The sequence below is a fragment of the Anguilla anguilla genome, chromosome 6, assembly GCF_013347855.1.
Source record: "Anguilla anguilla isolate fAngAng1 chromosome 6, fAngAng1.pri, whole genome shotgun sequence".
NCBI classification, from domain to species: domain Eukaryota; kingdom Metazoa; phylum Chordata; class Actinopteri; order Anguilliformes; family Anguillidae; genus Anguilla; species Anguilla anguilla.
Window position 1 is genome coordinate 45,970,782 of NC_049206.1, and position 23,669 is coordinate 45,994,450.

Here is a 23,669-nt window from a genome sequence, read left to right on the forward strand (position 1 = left end):
TTTGTCAAAATTAATGACTTTTACTACTTTGTGGAATTAGTCTTTTTGATGCAGATGACACATTTCTAATTGTAAACAGTGTAAAAATTATTCTTGATTGCAGCAAGGGACTGTCCTAACTTTCAAGCTGAAAGCACAAAATTTTGGAATGAAGTCAGAATACATTAAAGTGTGCTAGAGAGCTGATGAACCGTCAGGGCTATATGTCATGATTACTATGCTTTACTGATATAATTTGAATAACAAAATGCAATGCCATTGACATTAACAATGTGCCTTTGTGCAAAACGACTAATAAGCATATTTTTTCCACTTTAGTCATTCAGTGTTTCACTGCCAAAAACAAAAGAACATATTCATGCTATTCTATTGATGGACTCAAAAACAACCTTTTACAGTGTGAAGGTGTCTGCTGTTTTTGGCATACATATTGGCATTGTATCTCTAAACAATGTGATGTGTTCTCCTGGTGTACCCCATAATTATGCATTATGGATCTGCGTGAACATTGCACATGCATGCTATCAATAATTTGTTTACCATTTCAGCCTTAACTAAGTCTTTATAATCTATTAACATTCTGCATAATGATGAAGACCCTGGTAATGTGAAATACCATTTAAATGGTATAATACAAAATTAACTGTGAGGTTAACTATTTACTATTACTGAGCTTGGCATCTCTGTGAAGACATTTTGATACAGCTTTTCCTTTGCTCTAAAGCAAAGCTTCGTTGATCACAATCTCTTCGCCATTCATGAAAGTTGAGAGTACACTTACTGTGCACATATTCCAGTGTCCTCAGTTCCCCCCTTCACTTGGGAAGGCACTGCAGAATTTTGCTGTCAACGGCACTGAATCCATCATACATGCATCGCTGGCCAATCGTCCAGGACGTCACGGTCCGAGCGGCTGCCGTAGTCCTTCTCCCTGACACAGAAAAGCCGCCCCTGCTTGGAGGTGCCATTCAAAGTCCGAACAGGCTCGCCGCAGTCACCGCCCCCGTGGCGCGGTTAATGGAGCCGAGCCGTCACTCAGAACTGTTGCCGTGGTGACGCCGTGACTTCTGAAGCGTTTGACGTGAAGGCAAAAGTCAGGGTTCATATGAACAAACAGGGCCAGGCTGGAATGCCAGTTAAAAATATCTCTGCATAAACCAGAGAAATAAAGAATTAAGACATGATGGCCCTGGAGAAGTGTCTCATCTTAAAATAATCACACACAGTCAGAATCTCACTTTCTAATCCAATCTATTTATGATGAGAGAGTAAAAAAATCACGATACTTAAATCTTTCCTCTGAAACAACTAACCCTGTTTTAGAGGTAAGACTGCAACAACCAAAATGGTAAATGGACTGCGTTTATATAGCGCTTTTATCCAAAGAGCTTTACAATTGATGCCTCTCATTCGCCAGAGCAGTTAGGGGTTAGGTGTCTTGCTCAAGGACACTTCAACACGCCCAGGGCGGGGTTTGAACCGGCAACCCTCCGACTGCCAGACAATCGCTCTTACCTCCTGAGCCATATTGCCCCATTCAAAACATATCAGAGGACTGGTATTTGCATATCCTTAGCGATATACAATAAAGCGAACCTAAAAGATAACATTGCATTGCCTGTGGAAATTGCAGTGCGGTGTTTGCATTATATTAAAATCAGAATGACTTTAGTTTGACGTACATTTTTTTTATAAGGTGGAATGACACTTCCAATCAGTATATTTCTCAATCAGATGAAAACACACTAAATTCTACGTTAACATTGTAGTATGTAGGCTCTGCCAGTGCTTTATAGTGGTGGGGTCAGTAGACTGGGGAATGGATGAATGGATTAATCATCACCAAATTGCTTAACAGTTAGTGAACACAAGAAATGTTTTAATGGGTAAACCTCACCCTTAAACATTTTTCAAATAGTCATGCACTTACTTGAATTATAAAAGTAATAATTCATCCATAAATAAATCTATAATCTATAAATGCATCTGTGCCATGCGTTATTTTATCCTTATGCTTACCTCAAATGGATTTATTTTTAAATTCCTTAATCCTTGCATTCTTTACTTTGTTAGATATGTATGACATATTTTCATCCTGCACATTGATTTGCTCGACCATCCATACATTTTTTTTATGGCTGGATGCCTGTTGTGTGTCTGTTTGCTTGCAGTGTCAACGATTAGGACATGGAATGTGTCATAACTGTGGCCCCAGCTGGAACGGGATTACTTGCTATGTACATGATGATCGCTCGTGTCGGCTCTGTTTGTTTTTGCAAGGGAGAAAAATGACGTGGGGGTACTGGTGTCTGTTTAAGTTGCACTGGCTTGCTTTTCCTGCTGTGCATCCTGTCATATTCTGACTGTCAGATCACACGCAGTACCACTTCAAACCATTTTCTTGTTTTCTTTAACGACTCTGTGATGGTGTTGCAACGTGATACAAATGTTACGGACCAGACATGCAGAAGAGACTTCTGACTGCTGAAAATCACAGCAGAAGAAAGCAGAGAACTCGTGGTATTCTGTGTGTGTCGCTTTGTCTGTTGGCTGTTTGCGGGGTAAAAAAAAAAAAAAAAAACGTCTTGGCAAATTGGAGACAAAAAAATATGTGTCACTTTGAAGCTATTTGCATTTTTTTTTTTTGCTGGAGCGATCCAGTTTAGTCTGAATTTTTGGGAGAGATGCGGGCGGGCTGGAGACTTGCGTCAGAGGCCTGCTTGTGCTAACGAATGTCGCCCACTCTTTTCAGGAATCCAGTTTCGCCTTCCCACTTCCTGCAGCATAGACCGGACACAGCAGCAGCCTCCAGGTACACGTGTTGTCTGTCTCCTCATCTGAAACACAAAAGACAGGCAGTGGGCACGGAGTGTACAGTGGTTGGTAATTGTCTGGCTGTTTTTTTTTTATTTAAAAAAACCCCTCACCCCCCCTGCAGAAAAAGCACAACTGAACCCCAGACTGGCGTCGTAGAATGTCACACCTGACACACCCAAACTGAACCGCTTGTACAGAACCACAAACTGACCCGAAACTGCTTCCATTCTAAAGTTGCAATTAAGATTCAAACATGATAATGCAGTGCGGAAGCCAGTTCACTACAACGCCAACATATTCCATAACACAGAGTACATTTTTATGTAATGACAAGAGTAGAAAAATGCTTCTCATTAGATATTTAAATATTTTACATTTATTTATTGCTTAAAAATATATAAGCCTGTAAGGTTTGCCATGCCTGCACACAGGAAAATTTATATGAAATATTAAAAATATTTCAATTGTATTTAAGCATATACATTGGTTACAAAGTAAATAAATAAAATACTCATTTATAATAAATCTGCAGCTATGCAATGAGTTTCAAAATAAAGGTTGTCCATCGGATATCCATCCATTCCTCCATGTTCTAAACCATTCATTCCTGGTCAGGGTCGTGGGGGGTGCTGGAGCCTATCCCAGCATGCAGTGGGTGAAAGGCAGAAATATACCGTGGACGGGCCAATCCATCGCAGGGCATTCACTCACATATTCTTACCTATGAAAGATTTAGAGTCTACAGTTCTATTCCCGTCCATCAGATAATTTCACACTTAAATGGGCAAAACCAATAGGTGACAGTGTCCCAGTCAATATTATTGATGAGAAAGTAGCCTACCACTCAACCAATATAACCAAATCTAAGTTCTCAAATGCTAGCCAGACATCTGAACCGGGTGCCTGGAGTCTGCATTCAGCCATTCTGACTGCAACAGCTATACAAGAAGTGCACTCAACTGCCATTAAGACTGTGCAGCTCAGCTAGACCGTAGAGTACACTTTGTCTCTTCTTGCACTTTGGCGAATGACTGGCATCGCTGGCATAGGGAAATGCAGAATTTCACCATATAAAAGCTGTGCTGTCACCCCAGCCTTAGATTGTAGACTGATTCCATTTTTAACCAGCTGGCATGGTAGCTTGAGTAAAAGCACATTAACCTAAAATGGCAGTGACCCCATATCACTCAGTACACCATATTCTTTTCTTTCCAGACAGAGGCAGGTTTGAGTGGCAGTTGGCAGCTTTCCTCTTGCGCTCATGTAACGCGGCCAAATGCAGGCTCTTTAGAACGAGCGATATCTAAAACTGTGATCGGAGCGAGCCCTGCATAAGGGGTACCATGAATTATCATTTGAAAAAGGAATGATAGTTACATTACCTTACATTATTGGGATTTGGCAGACACTGTTATCCAGAGCGACTTTCCACGAGAAGACAAACGCATACGTCGGAGTTAAGAGCAACAGTAACCCTAGAGGTGGGAAGTAAACACTCAGAAGCCGCTAATGTGAAATCCTAGGATCGGCTGTAAACTTGTTAAGCCTGTTAGGGAAAATACATGGGGATTACACATTAACACACAATAAGTTAGCAAAATAAGTATACGATGCAAACATATCTACCAAAATTCAACCATGAATGGTTTACTGTGAAATTCCACTTTAGCATGTTTTCATAGACACTTGCAAATTAAAATATCCAGTTAAATGGTGCTAGGTCAAGGTCCAATCCTATCTGAAAATGCCTGATGTGGGTGCAAGTTTTTGTTTTAGCCCACCACTAAAACATCTGATTCAACTCATCAAGGTCTTGATTGAATACCGTGATTAAGTAAAGCTAAGGTTGACCAAAACCTATGCATTTGCAATGATACATCTTTGGGCTTACTGACAGCTATGGCACTACCTCGAAGCAGTATCAACAACAACTCTGCATGAGCCCATTTCCGTAGAACAATTGGCCCATTTTACCTGATCACGGTGGGGTTTTCTTGGAGGGGGACATCTGACACTATAACTCTAGGACTTAATTTATTTTATATTACATGCTTTCAATATAAAATTATAGAGGAGACTTGAAATGCCACCTTGGGTTTTCCTTTTGCAGGAAAGTTGCTGCTCTTGATTAAAATTAGCCCTCAGCCAGCTGTCTATATGTCGTGAGGGTTACTGCACCTTCACCACCAGTCATCGTTTACCTGAGGTGGCCCCAGATCAGTTGCATATTCGGCTCTGGCAGTAACATGAAGAGCTGCCCCCTCATGTCTTCATCTCACGTCCTTGGCCATTTGGACATATAGTCGGGCTCAAAGTAGTAGCCTTCGATATCTGATTCCAGGAAAATCTCTCAAAATGTCATACAGTGAATCATCTGCAAAATTCACTACGCTAGTTGGAACAGCAGCTACCCTGCCTCAGACAACACCCCCTACGTATGGTATGGGAGGTTGGAGAAAGGTATCTCCAAATTCAAATTAGCCGCTCATTGTAGTTTCAAAATGAACAAATTCACTCCTGCCACTACTGTTATTTCCGGTGCAGACATTGCTTTGGCCGGCCACTAAGAGAGACTTGCAGTAATCAGTCGCACCTGGATCTGTCAAATGAGGTTAATGTTGTTTTGCTGTGGAATGTTCCTTTAATGAAAAGAAAAACATTGTGGAAGTTGTGCAATATGTGCGTAGCTGTTTTGACAGTGTTCTAGACGATTTGCCAAAAAGTAGTCCAATTTAGCTGACTTCACCCAATCTCTCCTTTTCCCCATTGATTCTTTTCATATTAAATGCATTGTTATCCCCCCTCCCCACAAGAGGATATAGAACTACACCTTGGAATGAAATCCCTTTCATTTACATGAACTCTTATGGGAGAAAATTCCCCTCTATACTTCATTTTATACAACATCTTTACGTTACTTACGTTTTTAATGTAACTATAGTGAGGAGACCCTGTACAGCACAGCCACCAATAAGAGAAGAGTAGTTACTAACTAAACTAAAGCTAGTTGTCAAAATGTAGTTAACTAGTCCTATATTGAAGCTACTTCATGAAAAAACATGATGGGGTCACCTTGCTACTGTTTTTATGCTCTCAATAACTTAAAGATTCATCCAAAAGTTCACAGTTCATTTAGCTACATGTTTTTTCAAGTTGAATTTAGGGGAGAAATGTTCAAGATGAATTCTAATGAATTTGTGTTGTTCAGTTTTAATGAAGATTAACCTAATTTTATCTTACCAGACACATTTCTGACACTTGTTCATTCATGATTTTATGAATATAATGCCACATAAATCATAAATTAACCGACTAAAACCTAAAACAGTCCATTCCTTTGCCTTAATTGCCCTGGGAGTCACACTCTCCGAAAGACACATTTTACAAATGACTCATTTATAAAAATGCTAACAAAAATGCTTTTCATTGGGCCTAGTAAGTAACTTAGCAGCCAATTAACTTCATCGTCTGGATCCAAGAACGATTAGTGGTAGGCCTACTACTATGGTACTGCAGACTCCGACTCCTCGTCCATGACGTCATTTCGTTGAAGGACTGTTCTCTTCTGCTGTGCTGAGGGAAGAGAATCTGGGCAGAGAGCGTTCCCTGCACGCATTGATTTTACCGGACCTTGCCAGAGAGCGCAGACAATGTTCCACTTGCTAAAACCCGAGACACTTGTGCGGACCTACCGTATTTATGCCTGTGCCTATACATACAGTTAAGATAGTAGCTCCTTTACATGTAGATCTGCTACTCCCCAACACTGGTAACTGGTAATACATGCCAGACAACAAATTAACAACAAATTAAGCTTCAAAGTGGTAATAATATATTTCATATAATGTATAATATATGCTAATGTATATAGGTTAAGATGAGGCTAAACACCCCCTTAGGTTAATAGGCCCCCTGGGTGTTATCATTTTCCAGTATTGTAAATAGTCATGCTTTTTTGTACCAGAAAAAAAACTAATTTTCTTTTGGAGGCCTTTCGCAATGTCCTACCCCACAAATTTCCTCCTCACCCATCTTCCACTCGTCCGTGATTAATCAGAATGCTATTTTTTTGTGACCCGACCCGTGCATAAACCGTGGGGTTCGCTGATATTCAGTCAGCCTGCGTGGCTATCAGCAAGGTATCTTCCACAACGACGTCACCTTGTGGTTGATCAGGCTTCTCCGGTTCATGAATACATGACCTCACCATATAAATATTACCGGCACGGCTTTCCACCATGATAATTAGCCAAATCAGCTGCAGAGAAGTACAGTGTGCAACCTAGCAACCACAGCCATGTGTGTTTGCTTATGCGTGACATATTTATCTCATTTGCATATCAATGGAACACCCACACCGTCGTGTAAACCAGGCTCAGATCAATGACAGAACTGTCAAAAATGTAGGAGTTTTCAAGGTTGGTCGATTAATTCATTAATTATTATTATTTTTTGCTTATGTTAACTGTATCGTGTAGTTGACAGAACACACACCTGTAGTATAACATGAGAACTATAGGATTTTAGATCAGGTTTCCTTTAGCTATGATTAGTTGTTTCATTAGTACTCTGCTAGCCACACAGGCCTCTTTCAGAACAGATTGGGCACTCCCGAGCTAGGTGATTGGGATGTGGATAAATGTCCAGAAGTGAAACCTGACCTGTGGCCACACTTGTACCCTTGAGCAGGGTACTTAACATGAATTGCTTTGGTTAAATATGCAGTAAATGGATCATTTGTCAGATGTAAGTGATGTTAGTTTTCCAGGGTGACGATGTCTCCTAAGAAAATCAATACTAGTAAATAAATGGGAATTTGACCATGACCTCAAGGGAAAGTGGTTCATCGGACACGCAAGCGTGCATCGAGTAAATCTTCCATATATGTTAAGGCTGTACACATTAAGTCGTATTTTCCTCAACCGAGAGTTTTGTAAAGGGCGTACGTCACGTGAATGTAAATATAGTGGCTTGCCTCTGTATTAGTCAGTTTTTCCATGTGAAAACGTTGTTGGTTCAGCAGGTCATTAGAGTTGTCATGTACATATAACACTTGCTCGCCTCGACCATGTTGCCTGATTTCATTTATTTATTTTATTCAAAGAATAGTCTTATGAAATGGTGATACAGTTTTTTTAAGGGCAAGTGGGCTTGTAAATAATATTGCAATTAACATATCTTTATTGACATCTGTGCTGCCTCTGAATCAGGGTGAGCTATTCTTAACAAAACGCTATCGGGGGGCCAGTTAATGTCTATTGTCTAAAATCTTATTTACATAGTCTGTAATTCCTCAATTACCCTCATCTCATTTAAGTTTAGCACAAAGAAAGATACGCTAGCAACCTGAGCCTTTGTTCTAGCCATGCAGATAACTGAATTTTCTCCAGTGAAGTATGAGTAAAAGGAAACCCAGTATGCTTCTGTGGTGTATAACTTTGTGGTCTCTGAAGTGGTAAATGCGTAGTAAGCAAGTGTGACTGATGCCACAGAAAGTCTTCAGCTCTGTAATACTCAAGAGTAGCTTAGCCTCATTCAGACGTGCTGCCACTGTTTTGCCCAGCTGTAATAAATGGTAATGAAGCTAAACAGTGGAAATTGACGCCTTGAAATCAATTTCCAATTTCTGTCAAGCCACTATTTCTTTAAAATAAATGAAATAAATGAAAATAACTCTCAATGCTAATTCACAAAGAATTGGCTTTCTCCACTTCATGCCTGGAATTAAAATTCATACGACTCTCTTGGAAATCAATACATCTGGGTATTCATTGTGGTGGACATGTCTCTCAGTCTTTCACTCTGCAGTGAAAGCATTTTATGTCTAGAGGGCAAGAAGACCATAAGTCACAGCTTTTGAGAAAATAAACTCCCCAATTCTTGTTCTCTATCAAAGCACAAAAATGACTCGGGAATAATAAGAGCAAGTATATGACTGAAAGCAAAGAACAAAAATATTAATGTTAGTATTATGATCAAACACAAGAGCATATTCAAAGATTTTCACCTCAGTTTTCTTTCTGATATGTCAATGTTCAGTGTTCAATGTGTTTTTGACAGCCAGAGGTCTAGAGATTCAAAAAAGCAGATATTTGACCAACTCAAAAATAACTTCTTGTTTTCCCCCTGAGAGAACCAGTGTAACATAAAAAATTGTATTTATTGAAAGATCATTTAAATGTATTTCCTTGTAATTATAATTTGGCATTATATATTTTGATATATTTATATATTCTTTATATCTTTATATTTTAGATTCTTTTAATAATGAGGATTGAAGAAAAATGACCAACTCAGGTCTCAAAATGTGAGTAGTTATAGGTGATCAGTTCATCAGAAATGTAGAAAACATAATGACAACAAGGAGGCAATTGTAAGAACTGTCTTTAATCGTTAGTAGTTTTATAATCTTATTATTTTCAATAAAGACTACAGCTACTAATAACTTTTCATGTTGCAGATATAATACTGGCACCAGCTGTGGAAACACAGCATTTATAAACAAAGTTCAATGATTAATGCAAAAGTTTGCAACAATTTCTCTTTTTGCATTAAAAATGCAACATGTGATAAGTGTAATTTAATATAATATAAAACTGAAATTGACATATTTTTTCTTGATTTTTTTTTACTATTTTACATTTATGCTGAAGTGCACATTCTCAGCTTTTATTAAACGGTATTTTACCATGTAGAATTACATCACTTTTTACACATAGGCAAAAGTTTTCTTAAGTACCTAAAAGTACTTAAAAGTGCCTGCAGAGTTCTGGACAAAGGTCTTGTGGACAGATGGGACCAAAATTGACTTAGCAGTGTGATGGCAAGAGCAAATTGTGGAGGCCAAAAGGAACTGCCTAAGATTTAAAGCATCACCCCTCATCTGGGAAACATGGCAGGGGTGTTATGGTTTTGGCATGGATCACTTGTCTTCATTGATGATATAACTGCTGACAGCAGCAGCAGAATTAATTTGCAAGTGTACAGAAGTGTCTTATCTGCTCAAGTTCAAGAAAATGCCTCCAACTCATTGGACAGTACTTCAAGCCCACAGCAAGAAAATGATCCCCAACATACTGCTTAAAAGTAAAAAATACGTTTTTCTAAGCCAAAAACTGGAAAATCCTTGACTAGCCAAGTCATTCACCCATTTTAAATCCAAATGAACATGCGTTTCATATGCGAAATAGAAAACTTAAGGCAACTAGTCCTCGAAACAGGCAGACAGAAGATGGCTGTAGCACAGACCTGGCAGAGCATCACCAGAGAAGATACTCAGCACCTGGTGATGTCAATGAGTCACAGACTTCAAACAGTCATTGTGTGCAAAGGACACAAGTACTAAACATGACTACTTTCATTTACATAGCATTAATATGTCTTTCTATGAGAATTTTTGCACACCTTTTTGGCTGTATGGTGTCCCCCATCTGTGGGTTGAAATTACTCTTGCGGTTTCAAACCTGGACAGTGTCAGAACCAGTTTAGCCCCCAGCCAATTGATGCTTGTGGCTCTGGTGAAGAGTGGATAGAAAGACAAAAAGGAGTGAATGAACATATGACTGTAAAAAAAAGAATGAATAAGAACTGCATCTGTCCCTGGCCTGTCTTTGTGGTCAGTTCTAAATTTACCACAGTGCTGAGTCATGGAGTTGAGTTTGAGTCTCTCTCTCTCTCTCCACTGACTCATTCCCTTCTTTCTAAAAATAGTAACAGGAAAATTTTGTGCAGCAAGTGTCTTATCACCATTTCAGTTTTCTCAAATCCAGTGTATTACCATGTTCTATCCATCCATCCATTCATCCATCCATCCTTTACCAATACCTGCTTATTCCTGGCCAGGGTCATGGGGTGCACTGGTGCTCATCCTAGCATGCATTAGACAAGAGGCAGGAACACACCCTGGACAGGCCGGCAATCAATTGCAGGCCACACACACCATTCACTCACTCACTCATACCGTATTACCATGTTGTATTACCTTCCGGGTTAATTATAGGAATGAACATCACAGAAATAACATGAAAATCCATGTAGAATGCATGCTAGCAGTAAAATATAGGTGTAAATGTGTACTTCAGGCATAGCTTGTTAAATATAAACATGTATGCACAAATATGCATATGTACAGTGCATGTGCATTGGACAGAACAGACATTCCTTCAGTCTGGTATAAACTGGCTGATTACTAGATCACATGTATGGTCACTGCTTTTTAGCAAAGCCAAGGATTATCTTGTGTTTGATATCATAATAATGTGAAAATTAAGTAAAAACTAAAGTAGGGTTTGTAAAAATGTAAATTTTACTGTATTTATAACATTATAGTCAATTGAAAACAATTTGTCAACTACAAAAAGTTTCAAGAAGTAAGCCTTTTGTAAGGGTACAGCTTAAAAGCCTCTTAAATCTTTTGGTACTGCTCTCTAAAAGGTGCATGTACACCAGGCACAGAATTGAATAATGATGGCACATATATTCCCCAGACTGCTTAGGTAGCTGAGTGTTGATGTGACTAGGATATTCAATGTAAAACAAGTGTTCTTAATCATACGTTTCAGCTTCTGCAATCACAAGCTGATATAATGTAGTATCAAAAGTAACCAGCACATGAATTTAGAATGGTGATCTGTCCGTTTGACTTGTTGGACCTCTAATTCACCATTTGGCCTGTTTTGGTCCTCTAGGAAACTTTAAAGGGCTAGGCCAGCACGCATGGTATGAGGCACAATGAGCAGGAACTGGGGGGGTAGTCATCTACGTCTGGCGTTCTACAGTACATTTCATCCCTGGCTTTTAGGAATATTCTGCTGTCTGTTGCCTTTTTTTTTAACTTTGTTCTAGGCGCATTGTTAGGATTATCTTGGGAGGGACAAGCTGTGATTTTGACTTCTTCTTCTTCTTTCAATTCTTTTGTGACTGTAACGTGTCTATATCTGTAGCATTAAATCACTTTTTAACGCACAATTTTCAGCCAATCAGAATTGAGTATTCCCCCCGAGTATTCCCCGTACCTCTACGAACCACTCAGCCATTGCCCATCGTTCGCCGTTCGCCATCTCTTCAGACTGTATCCAGACTAACTATCACCGCTTTGCAGGGCACTCCCAATCTAGGATTGCTTTTATCACTTATCACTTGAATCCTTCTAATTTTCTAATTTGTTCCTGTAGCACTCCATGTTGCACTTGTTTCTCCATCCAGCACTTATTATTGTGATGTTGCAGCTCATCGTCATGCTTCCTAGTTTGACTTGCCATAACTTTCTGACCTGGGCTATGCTTACTGTGTGAAGTGGACTTAATGTGTTCATGGCTATGGATAACTGTTACATAATGAGTATTGTACCTTATCGGACCTGTGTATTGTAGTTGTTCCAGTGACCTTCGGTATGCACTTGTTGTACGTCGCTTTGGATAAAAACGTCTGCCAAAAAAATGTAACGTAATGCATTAATGCAGACCGTGATATAAACGTGATATATCCGGTAAGGCTCAGACCAAACCTAGACACGACATGGATGTGCGGTTGTGTGGTGGAATATTTATTGTTGACTGTATTGCCTTAGTGTGCCTTTTTCATTTTCTTGGCTTGTATAAATAACAACCATTTTATCACTGGAAAAAGTTCTAAATATATTTCTGTCACTTCTTGTCCAACAAAATATTACATCTGTCATGCTACCCCTAAATTTCACCTTGCCATCCCATGTATATTTTTCCAGAATGGCCACTGCCTCAAGGTTAATGTACAAGTCTGACAGTAGTGGATCTCCCCTATGTCCTCCCTGTTAATTGGTCATCTCTTTTCCCCTTGGCCTGTTCACAGCTGTGACATACACGCCTAGTTACAAGAAGACTCCTCCCCCCGTCCCGCCCCGCACCGCCTCCAAGCCCCTCATATCGGTGACGGCCCAGAGCAGCACAGAGTCCACGCAGGACGCCTACCACGACGGGCGCCACCCGCGGGGCGGCCTCCTGTGGGCGCAGGACGGGCTTGGCCGGACCCTCTACAACTCCACCGACAGCCTGGACAGCGCGCAGGCGGCCACCATCGCCATGGAGGCGGCGGCGGGCCGGCGGCTCACCTCCACCGGCAGCCACACCTCGGTGCAGACGTGCGACAAGGCGGTGCTGGTGTCCAAGGCCGAGGAGTACCTGAAGACCCCGCGCTCCTCCATCGGGATTCAGGTAAACCCGCCCCCGCCCCCGCCCCCCTCACCGGCCCTTCCGCCGGCTCCAAAAATAGCTGCCCATGAGTCACCCCCGCCGTGCTGACTCCGGCCGGCCCGGCGCACGCACCGCCGTTGATTAGGATTCACTTCACGGCGCCCTGCCCGAGCTGAAAGGGCCTCTCTGCCCGGCGCAATAAGGATGAATGATGGCATCGCACGCCAGCCTTCTGCTGTCAGGCAATGTCAGAGACGCTGCTTAGCATGATACACAGCACCAGCACCAGCACCAGCACGGCACTCTCCGCACACAGCACTCTGTATATATGTAACTGTATATACTTAAATGCAAAAGAATTGGGACAGTGACACAAAAAAATGGGGGGGGGGGGGCTATGTACAAAGCTGAGCGTGAAAAGGGCTGTAATTCCTGCAAGGAGTACCCTGCATGGATGTAAATAACCTCACTGGTACACTGAATTTTAACCTCATTATCATTGCTTTATTTCAAATCTAGTGTGCTGGAGTACAAAAAAAATTGTGTCATTGTCCCAGCACTTGTATTTCACTGTATATGTGTGTATATGCGTGTTTGTGTGTGTGAGTGTGTCTTCGTGTGTATCAGCTTTCTTAACCTTCAAAGGATATTTTGTACATTCTGCTAGATTACCATGGTGATTCCCCATCAATCTCCCTGTGGTGAACATGCTGTTGTAGGTTTGGTTAGTGGAAAGGGTCACAACCATCAAGCAGATCGCAGGGACGAAGGTGTCGAATCTTAGGTGTTTTGTGCCGAAGTCGGGGGCACCTGCAGCCGTAATTGCATCGCTGTACACAGAGAGATGACCGTGACGGCCAGCGTTGGTCCACTGCTCTGGCGAATAGCCAGTCAGCGGATGACGAGCAAAGGCTGCTGATTTTCAAAGCGGCTGCAATCTCGAGTGTGAAATACAAAACTTTCTCAGTTTCGGTTTAAACCTACATTGGGAAGCTGTGCACAGTCCTTATCGTCGACATCGCCGTCGTCATTTTATATTTCCTCTTCATCACCGCTGACATGATCATCTGTCTTCTATTTCTTATTTATCATCATTGTGATCACTTTTTTTTACCTCTTTGTCACTTGCAAAACTTCCCCTTATCTTTTTATGTTTTGTCCTTGTCGACATCAAAATGACTCCATTTCATCATCATTATCATCATCATCATCACGTTCATTTTCTTCACTGTCGGCAGCATCAGGTTAAGTAAAGTAGCTCTATAAAGTAGAAGTCTGAAGTCACGACTGCATTCCTGGACTGTGCCCTCTAGAAAGGTACACCAGAACAGCCCAACATGGCCTTTAATGGTGCTCTAGATTTTCATCATCCTGATTTGCTGGTTTTCATCACTGGTTTGCTTTTCCAGTCTTTCCAGTTTTTGCAGTAACAAGATCTCCCCCGACGTTTAATGTCGACGTTGACATTAATATATTAGACACTGATATTAAAGCATGCATCTCTGGCCTTGCATTACATGGCAAATGCTGCGGGAACAAATCTGCATAAATTGATTATATAATGTTGTTGATATAAGTCTTGAAACATTCGACTAGTTCCTGGAAGAGTGTACACTTAATAAATGATTCAGTAATGTATCTAATAATGTAAAATAATATCCATAATATGTCTGGGCACATTCACGTTGGCAGTACCAACTTGGCTATTGGTGAGAGATTCCTCTCGATATTCTGAAATCCATCTTTGAACCAATCCCGTCAGTTGGCGTTCTGTCAGCTCTGAACTAATGAAAATGATTTTTGACCGCTTTCCCGCTCTCCCTTAGCAATCCTCATTTACAAGGGCTGCAGTCTGGCTAGGGACGCTGCTACACGGGGTGTATTTCAGTAGCAAACGCTGTTATTCTGTACCGGTCTTGTCAAGATAAATCAAGCGGCCGTTGTTTCTTTATAATTAAACGCAAAATCGGTACCGCCTGAGGATGGGTGGGCTCTTGGGAGGCGTGTTTATCAGACTGTGGTGTCGTTTGTGTCGCTCAGGTGGAAACAGCGACTGACTCCGAGCCGGAAAGTAAAGGGCTGAGGGAGTACCACTCCGTGGGGATACAGGTGGAGGACGAGAAGCGGTACGTACGGCACAGTGGCAGGGGTCACATGGGCACAGGAAATGACCCATCCCAGATGCACTAGAATGTCTGATCTCTAGTTATTAATGGTATTTAGATTTGATAAGAAGACAAATTAACCTGATATCTGCAAAATAGGATGATAGCTGGAAGAAGCATTGATAAGCTATCTGAATGGCAATATGTCCTGCAAAATACAAATTAAGTGAATTTGAAAATATTTAGCTTATGTGTTAACAACCAGCAGAAATTTAGTTTGTTTAAAGTGCATTTTTCCTGTCCCAATGTTGTATATTTTAATTCATGAAAGCACATTTTTTGTTTGTTTTTTCTGTATACGTGTGCCTGCATGTGCTCTTGTGTGCTTATATGTGTACCTGTGTGTGCGTATGTGTGTATTTATGTGTGCCTATGTGTGCTCATGCATGTGCTTATATGCGTACCTGTGTGCTTATGCATGTGCTCGTGTGTGAGTACATGCGTACCTGTGTGTGCTTATGCATGTGCTCATGTGTGTGTGTATATGCGTACCTGTGTGCTTATGCGTGTGCTCGTGGGTGTTTATGTATGTGCTCGTGTGTGTGTGTATATGCGTTCCTGTGTGTGCGCACGCGCCTGAGTGCGTGTGTACGTGTGCCTGCATGTGCTCGTGTGTGTGTATATGCGTTCCTGTGTGTGCGCACGCGCATGCGTGCGTGTGTGTATATGTGTACCTGTGTGTGCGCACGCGCCTGCGTGCGTGTGTACGTGCGCACGCGTGTGTGCCAGGCACGGCAGGTTCAAGCGCTCCAACAGCGTGACGACGGCGGTGCAGGCCGACATGGAGCTGGAGGGCTTCCCCACCACGGAGGACAAGGGCCTGCAGTTCGGCGGCTCCTTCCAGCGCCACTCCGAGCCCAGCACGCCCACGCAGTACGGCGCCGTCCGCACCGTCCGCACGCAGGGCCTCTTCAGCTACCGCGAGGACTACCGCGTCTCCAGCGGGCCGCCCAGCCCGCAGCCCGAGCCCTGGCTGGTGGAGCCGTCCCACGAGGCGGCCGAGACCGGCCGCGTCTCCCCCCTCCGCCGCGACGGCAGCTGGTTCATGCAGCTGCTCCACAACGAGACCAAGAGGATGGAGGGCTGGTGCAAGGAGATGGAGAGGGAGGCGGAGGAGCACGACCTGTCGGAGGAGAGTGAGTTTAAAAAAAGATTTTTTAATGTTTTATTTATCGAAGTTTTTCTTTTTTTGACATAACACATACACAATCAAACTCAAGAATATAGGACTGAAACCAAAATAGTACAATAAATAATAACTGTACATAATGACAATGATCAATGTAATATAATATCAGTGAGTTTTGCCACTGTGCGTTCACCCTTTGTGGGGGAAGCTACAGCTACAGCACTTAGAGTAATGGTGTCGTTTTCACTTCCTGCCTAATAATGCTTCCTTATAAGTCAGCATATTGGTGGCAATGAAGCACAGTCATACAGTAGGCACAAGTTAATGTCAACAATGGGAAGTAATGTCTGTACATTCCTGTCGCTCTAAAATGGTAGATTGTCCAAAAAGAAAAGCCGTTCGAACATATATATATATGTTCAAAGCATATGTTTGAACCCTGTTCTTTTCCTGGTCAAAGCCTTGTTTATATAGCTTTTTTTTGCCAGTGACCCAGCATAAAGAACATCCAAACACATTTATGCCACTCATTGTTACTCCATTTATTGCCTAATTGGATGCTTTTGTCATTTTTAATTGAAAATGTAATTATCTCAAGCTGCGCTCATTATGCTGCATTTATGATAATCAGCTTGTTGTCTTGCCTACATGGTTTTCTACAGAGGTTACAGAGTGTGTCCAGTGTGGAACTGGTGTTACGTAGCACAGCGCAGTCATTGTGGTGTGGTGTTTGAGGAGCGCTGATCTGTGCGGACGCAGTTGCCGTTTGCAGGAAGCCCTCAGCGGTCATGTGGCTGTCTGTCTCTCAGTCCTAGGGAAAATCCGGAGCGCGGTGGGCAGCGCTCAGCTCCTCATGTCACAGAAATTCCAGCAGTTCTACTGGCTGTGTCAGCAGAACCTGGTAGGTGTCAATCCTGTGTACTCGTGTGTGTGTGTGCGTGTGCGTGTGCGTGTGCATGCATGTGTGCGTGCGTGCAAGTATGTGAGTGTGCGTGTGTATATGTGCATTTATGTGTGAGTGCCTCTGTATATTTTGTTTATTTGTGTGTGTGTGTGTGTGAGTGTGTGTGTAGAATGTACATTTATATGGGTGCACACCTCTGTGTATTTTGTTTGTGTATGTATGTGTGTGGATGTATTTGTGTGTGTGTGTGTGTGTGTGTGTATGTCTATGTCTGTGCGTAGCATGTACATTTATGTGTGTGTGCGCGCCTCTGTATATTTTGTTTGTGTGTGTATGTGTGTGGGCGTATGTGTGTGTGTACATGTGCATGTGTACGTGTGTGCTTGTGCGTGTGTATCTGTGTATATTTGCGTGTGCGTCTCTGTGCAGTAACCTTCACGGAGAATAACGGGAATTAGACGTTGATACAGATCTGCCTCCGCCAGTGAGAGGAACAGTACGGACAGGAGCGTGTCTGTCTGCTGTGACGCAGGCACAGCCGAGCCTAGAATACAGAGAGCACTGCACAAGCGGCAGCTCCTATTGCTAAACATCTGCCATCAAACACCTCCTAAAAGGAACTTACTGTCAGAAATCGTACGTCCAATCCGATTCGTTCTTACTAGTAATATGCGGTAACGTGTTCCTTCCCATTACTATCAACATGGTATTTAATATGGCCACTGTCAGATGAATTAGCGGTAATGCTGATGCAGGCAGTTTTTGTATCGTAAAATGTATTTTTTGGAGTCTTTCATGATAACAGTCCTTTGCATGATTTAGTTTAGCGAGAATTCATTCTGTAATGAAAAACTTGACCTTTCACCTTCGAATATAGCTTCCTGTGACTCATTTGCACTGAATGTCGAACCAGGGAAATTTCAGAATCCAAAATCTGTGAATAAGAGGCCAGAAGGATGTATGATACAGATATTTATTTATTTTGCTTAGAAGAGCTTCCCTCTTTCTTGATCCCCAGGAGCATTTTTATTTTAAAAAAGTCTTGGATTTCCTACTGTACATATCAGGGCTTGGATCCAATCAGTGTTTGTCCTTAGCTTGGTTTTTTTGTAAGCACAAAATGAGGGCTAGTGTTGATTGTATCCAACCCCATAAGGACATACTTACAGTGTTACACATACTTATTTTCTTCCCACAGTTTGACTAGTTCATTTTAAACATGCAATTTAAGGTGCTTACGTTTATTTGTAAGCGAAAGTTAAGGAGAAATGTTGATTGGATCCTGGTCTCAGGTCTCAGGAGGATATGTATCAATTAGGGATGGAGGGACAGGACACAGTGCAGTCTGATGACCTTAATTAGGGTTTCCCTGCCACACTTGTACTTATTATATGTTGTCAAGCTGTCCTCATATATTATGCATTCACTTCGCACAAGTCACTCAGTATCCATTACCCAGAGCGACTTACCTTGCATTTTTATTGAATAAACTACCGGGAATCAATCCTTCATTTTGCCCGCTCAGCTTTTCTGTCTGTCCTGTCGTTTCCAGGTTTATAATCAGTGAATTCATGACCGGGATATACAATGCACTGTTTGGCGATGGTTATTAATGGTTCTCAGGCAGTGTTTTGGAATTTGCTAGACGTTGCTTTCTGATAATTCTGTTTATTCAAATCCATTGGGGGGATTCCATGCAGGAATCGTTGGTGCCACAGACATTTTGTGAGGCTTTTGTGAGGCCAAAAGAGTGACGCATATTATGATCTTTTTGATATTTTGGTTAATATGCAAAGCTGAAATAATGAGGGATGCTGTGACAGGTTTGTCAGAGGAATAGTGTGAAGCAGTGCTGGGCTGGTCACCGTGTTGGCTTACTGCCTTTCATTTATTCCTGAAATTGCGAGGAGAATGGGCAAAATATACAGAGCATTGATTCTAAAAAACCCCAAAAAATCCACAAAATAACAATAATAGCCGAGAATAAAAAATGAGAATAAAATTCACATGCTTCCGAAAAATACATAATGTAACTTTGTCCACTGTGCCATTGCATTGCTCTTGTAGCGGCCATGCTGTTTTCACGCTGTGAACGTGCTGGGCCGATTGCAATGAACAGAAGGTAGCACTTTAACACAGGTTGAACCTGCGGAGACTATGCTTCTGAGAATTAAATTAATGCCCAGGTTCACACTGCAACGGACTACGGCTTCAGATCATTTCCCCCCAACTCTTTCATATCAATTCCCTTTTAAACGATCTCCAATTTACTATCCCTTTCCCTAGAGGACCGGAAATACAGTGTTTAAAGACGTGCACGTGATTCACTTGGCAGTTGTGCAGTAAATTTTGAATATTTCCATGTCTGTAGGGTATTGTTGGGCATGAGTACAAATAACATGCTAGCAGGGCTAGTATCCATGATATATCATGGTCTTAATGCCTATTTCTTTTTAAAACAGATTTACATTCACTTTATCACATGCTGTTTTTCAAAAATATGAGAAGTTTAAAACGAACACTGCTATTGCATAGAGGAAGAATGCCACAGTTTTCCAGCGATATTTTTACATTCTAAAAGTGTAAAAGTTATTGCACTTTTAAATAAAAATCTTAAAAACTGAAAAGAAAAACGTCTGATCTTTCTGAAAAATGTCTGATTCTTTATGCATGTAATCAAAATTATTTTAATCTGCCAGTTTACATTATGTAGCTTCTGTAGTAGCTGTGTAGTTAGAGTTATCTGGCTGCCTATGGGTGTCATGCTTTCTATAGCTTCTAGACCTTTTTATTCATCTGTTGCTACAATGACTAGCAGCGTACTTTATTCAGGGCTATGATCAATGCACTGCATATTTTAGACCCACTGCTCAGAACGTGCTCACTGGACTCCACAGTAAATAACATTGCTGTCCTTAGAGCCTGTCCTTGGTGTGGTAATATACGGGGCGCGAATTTGCAAGTTGATGAGAGATAGTTTCTTTGCACCAGCTCACAATTCATAAACCTGAAGATGAGGTCAAGAAACGGCGACAGAATTCTTACTGCCTAAATGGGGTTGCTTTGCAACATTGTGTGACAATTTGTCCTTTTATATAGTCATATAGTTTTTTTTTCAGGGCTTTCCTCAATGGATGCAAAACTGGCTAATGGCAAAAATCCTGCCAGGCTCAGTCATTTATAGTACAGTATAATACAGTACTATGTAAGTTGTAGTCGCTGTGAGTTTCTGATGTTGTATATATGTCTGTATTACCCTGTACACTTTTTAATGTCTCTAGCTATGATACACAATGAATATACACAATCCTGGGTGTAGAGGGGTGTGAAGTGTAACAAAGTGTGCAATGTATTCATTACATTTTCTCGCAGTTGTTCATTTTGTTAATATTTCTCATTATTCACTCCATTCAGTTTTACTAATCTGATGTCTTTCGGAGGTTTTTTTTGTGTTTGTTTTGCCTCTTTTCCCCTTATGACAAAAAACATCATAAGAATAAGTTACAAGGCCACAGAGGTGGTTGGGGATTGGCATGGCACCTCTGGAGTTGATTTATTAAGAAACTGGAGGCAGGTTTTTACAGTACAGAATTAAGAAGTCTATTGTTATTCCCTTGTTGGTAGAGACTTGAAGGCTAGCTCTGAGATATCACTTTTGGCTGGCCAGCTTTGACTATGCTTGGATATGTGACAGGGCTATCTGTTCTGGGTCTCTGTGATCCCTGGTTTATATGCAGTTTTCGGCTGGCATATGTTCGAAATAAAAAGGGCACCTGTGGTATGATTTAAAAAAAAGAATAGCTGTAGCCAAAAGGGCACTTTTCAGTCTCAGGTCAGGGTGCATATGTTTCAGCATGTGCCAGTTTAAATGTACTGTGTGGTTCAGATTTAACACTGCCCTCTCCATGCTATATTCATGCTGTGGCCCTGCTGTTGACCGCCTCTGTCATCATTTAATTAGCAGTTTTTCAATTTATGCCAATTTTTAATCATCTTATAATTTTATAACAGCAAAAAATGTGATATATTAAAATCCAGCCTGTAGTTTCTATGGCACTGTATGTGACGGTACTGAGGCACTGTTAAGCCCACCATACAGAACAATTGATTGGCTATTTAGTCACATGGTTACCCAGTGTTCTTTCCTTCAATTTTATCGCAATATATCATATTCATGATTTAAGTAACTATTATACAGCTATATTTTAAAAGCATATTGATATTTATATGTATTATTAGCATTTTCTTCTGCCTTTGAGGACAAGAAACTGAAGGTTAGACAGATGTTTTTTTCTTTTCTATGCACCTTTGAAAAATGGCCATGGATATTACAGGATTTATTAAACATTCAACAAATGTGACGGGCGTGTAGAGGGCTATGGAACACATTCACGTCGATTTAAATACCTGTTATAGTTGCAGTATTGTACTAATTTATGTCATTTTTAAAAATCCTTGTTTCACAAGGTTGTTTGGAAGGTATACTAAAGGTTTATTAATAATAATACACATTATTATTATTATTATTATTAGTAGTAGTAGTAGTAGTAGTAATAGTAGTAGTATAATTATTATTGCATCAAACAAATTGACTGCAATAAGTCCTGTACATAATGACCTAAAATGGTCTAAAATGACCTGAATGACCAACCAGCCAAGCTTGCACATATAATATTTAAAAATGTACAATGAAAATCCTGTGGTATACACCACGGCTGCTGTGACCATATCAGTTCAAAGGTATTCATGATGGATACAACAGGTGAAAATCTTTGCATTTTATAGCAATTTGCAATAATGTGGAGATCCTTAAGGGGTCCCTTGATACATATGCTCCAGTCCTTTTTTTTCTGATTTGATAAACAAATCTGCAATAAGATATTAAAAATCTAAATCTTTGTTTTAAAATCTACATTTTTGAAGCTGCATTATTTATTTTTTTGTGTGTTGTAGTCCTGTGGCCATGTTCACATTCTGTATAATGAGTTTCCTTATACCACTAGCCCTTAAGGTAATTGCTGTTTGCAGTCCTATTTCATATCCATCTATATGCAAAAAAAAAATGCTTTCAAGGAGCTGATATCAGTAGACATCTAGTGGCTCAAATAATCATTACAACATATAAGAAAAGAAGATTTAAGGATGAACTTGTCATTCGTGTAAGCTAAGAGACAGTGGTGTGCCTTGAAAATCCAGGTTTTTGCTCCAACCTTCCGAGTGATTTATATGCCAAGCATGTATCCCATCTTATACTTTTTTCAGCCATTTTTTGCAATGAGAGACTACAGACAAAAACCTATTTTTTGTTCAAAGATGACCAAAAAACTGTGCAGTGCATAAGTATTTGGACAATGACACATTGGATATTGGATATTGGATTTGAAATGAAACAATTGATGTTTAAATGCAGACTGCCAGCTTTAATTTGAGGGTACTTACATCTATGTTGAATGATCTGTGTAGGAATTACAGTTTAGGGGAGCATTTTAGATAACATATTAGATATTGCACATACACTGGGTATAATCAGAGGTGGAAAGTCCAGGGGTCAGAAAGTAAAAGTCCTGCCATGTGTTTCTTCCACCCAAGAACAGCCAGATGATTTCAGTGATTAGTTCTACCCCCTGGCTGAAGAATTGTGCTAATTAGCAATTAGCATCCAACTGCTAATAATTGGGAGGGCTTTTTCTTTTCTGAACCTGGGTTTTCCACCTCTGGGTATAATACAGTACCCGAGAAGATATAAGTATATGGGACCATAGACTTTATTAGGGTTATTAGTGTTCAAATGTTGAAATGTGGATTCTGGGCACTGTTGTGTACTTAAATAATGGATTCTCTGATGGTCCAATAATATTTTGCTGTCAGTTCAGAATAGAGTAAGGGAGTGAATTTAGAGTGAATAATAATAATACTAATAATAATAATAATAATAATAATAATAATAATAATAATAATCAAGTGGGAACTAATTTGGCCCCCAGGACCCCAGTGCTATGCCCAGGCCCACCTCTCAGGATCTGGCTGGATTCTGGGACCTGCTGCAGCTGTCCATTGACGACGTGACCGCCAAGTTTGACGAGCTGCAGCAGATCAAGAGCAACGACTGGAGGCCCGTGGAGAGTCCGGAGAAGAAGGTGTGTATCGCCGACAGTCACGCATTATTTCGCGAACGGTGATTTGGGCAACCTGATGTGGCTCACCCAGTTCATAGACATTTAAAGGATAAAAAATAAGCAATAAAAAAGTTTGTACTTTGGTTTATTATTCTATAAATGTCCATATATTTACTGAATTCTTCTAATTTTTTTAAATCAACAGTTGGCATAATACTTTTGGTTTGTACTGTCTATACCACATTATTAATATTTTTTTATTAGTGGATGGTCAGAACAATATGAACGTCATGTCATGTATGTCATGAGCTGAGGCTAGAAATCTTTCAGAAGCTCTGACTTTTTCTGCGGCTCCTCCATAAACACCGT

The 23,669-nt window shown here is 40.8% G+C and overlaps 1 protein-coding gene across 4 annotated transcripts in view; it reads left to right on the plus strand.

Annotated features, from left to right (window-relative positions):
• LOC118230235 (disks large-associated protein 2-like) overlaps positions 1 to 23,669 on the plus strand; it is a 167,427-nt gene that overhangs the window by 135,194 nt on the left and 8,564 nt on the right. For all 4 annotated transcript variants that reach the window (XM_035423061.1, XM_035423064.1, XM_035423060.1 and 1 more), the window contains 6 exons: positions 2,753 to 2,812; positions 12,646 to 13,007; positions 15,027 to 15,112; positions 15,881 to 16,287; positions 17,090 to 17,181; positions 23,169 to 23,321. In XM_035423061.1, the coding sequence (XP_035278952.1) occupies positions 2,753 to 2,812; positions 12,646 to 13,007; positions 15,027 to 15,112; positions 15,881 to 16,287; positions 17,090 to 17,181; positions 23,169 to 23,321 (1,160 nt within the window). The remainder of the gene's footprint in view (positions 1 to 2,752; positions 2,813 to 12,645; positions 13,008 to 15,026; positions 15,113 to 15,880; positions 16,288 to 17,089; positions 17,182 to 23,168; positions 23,322 to 23,669) is intronic.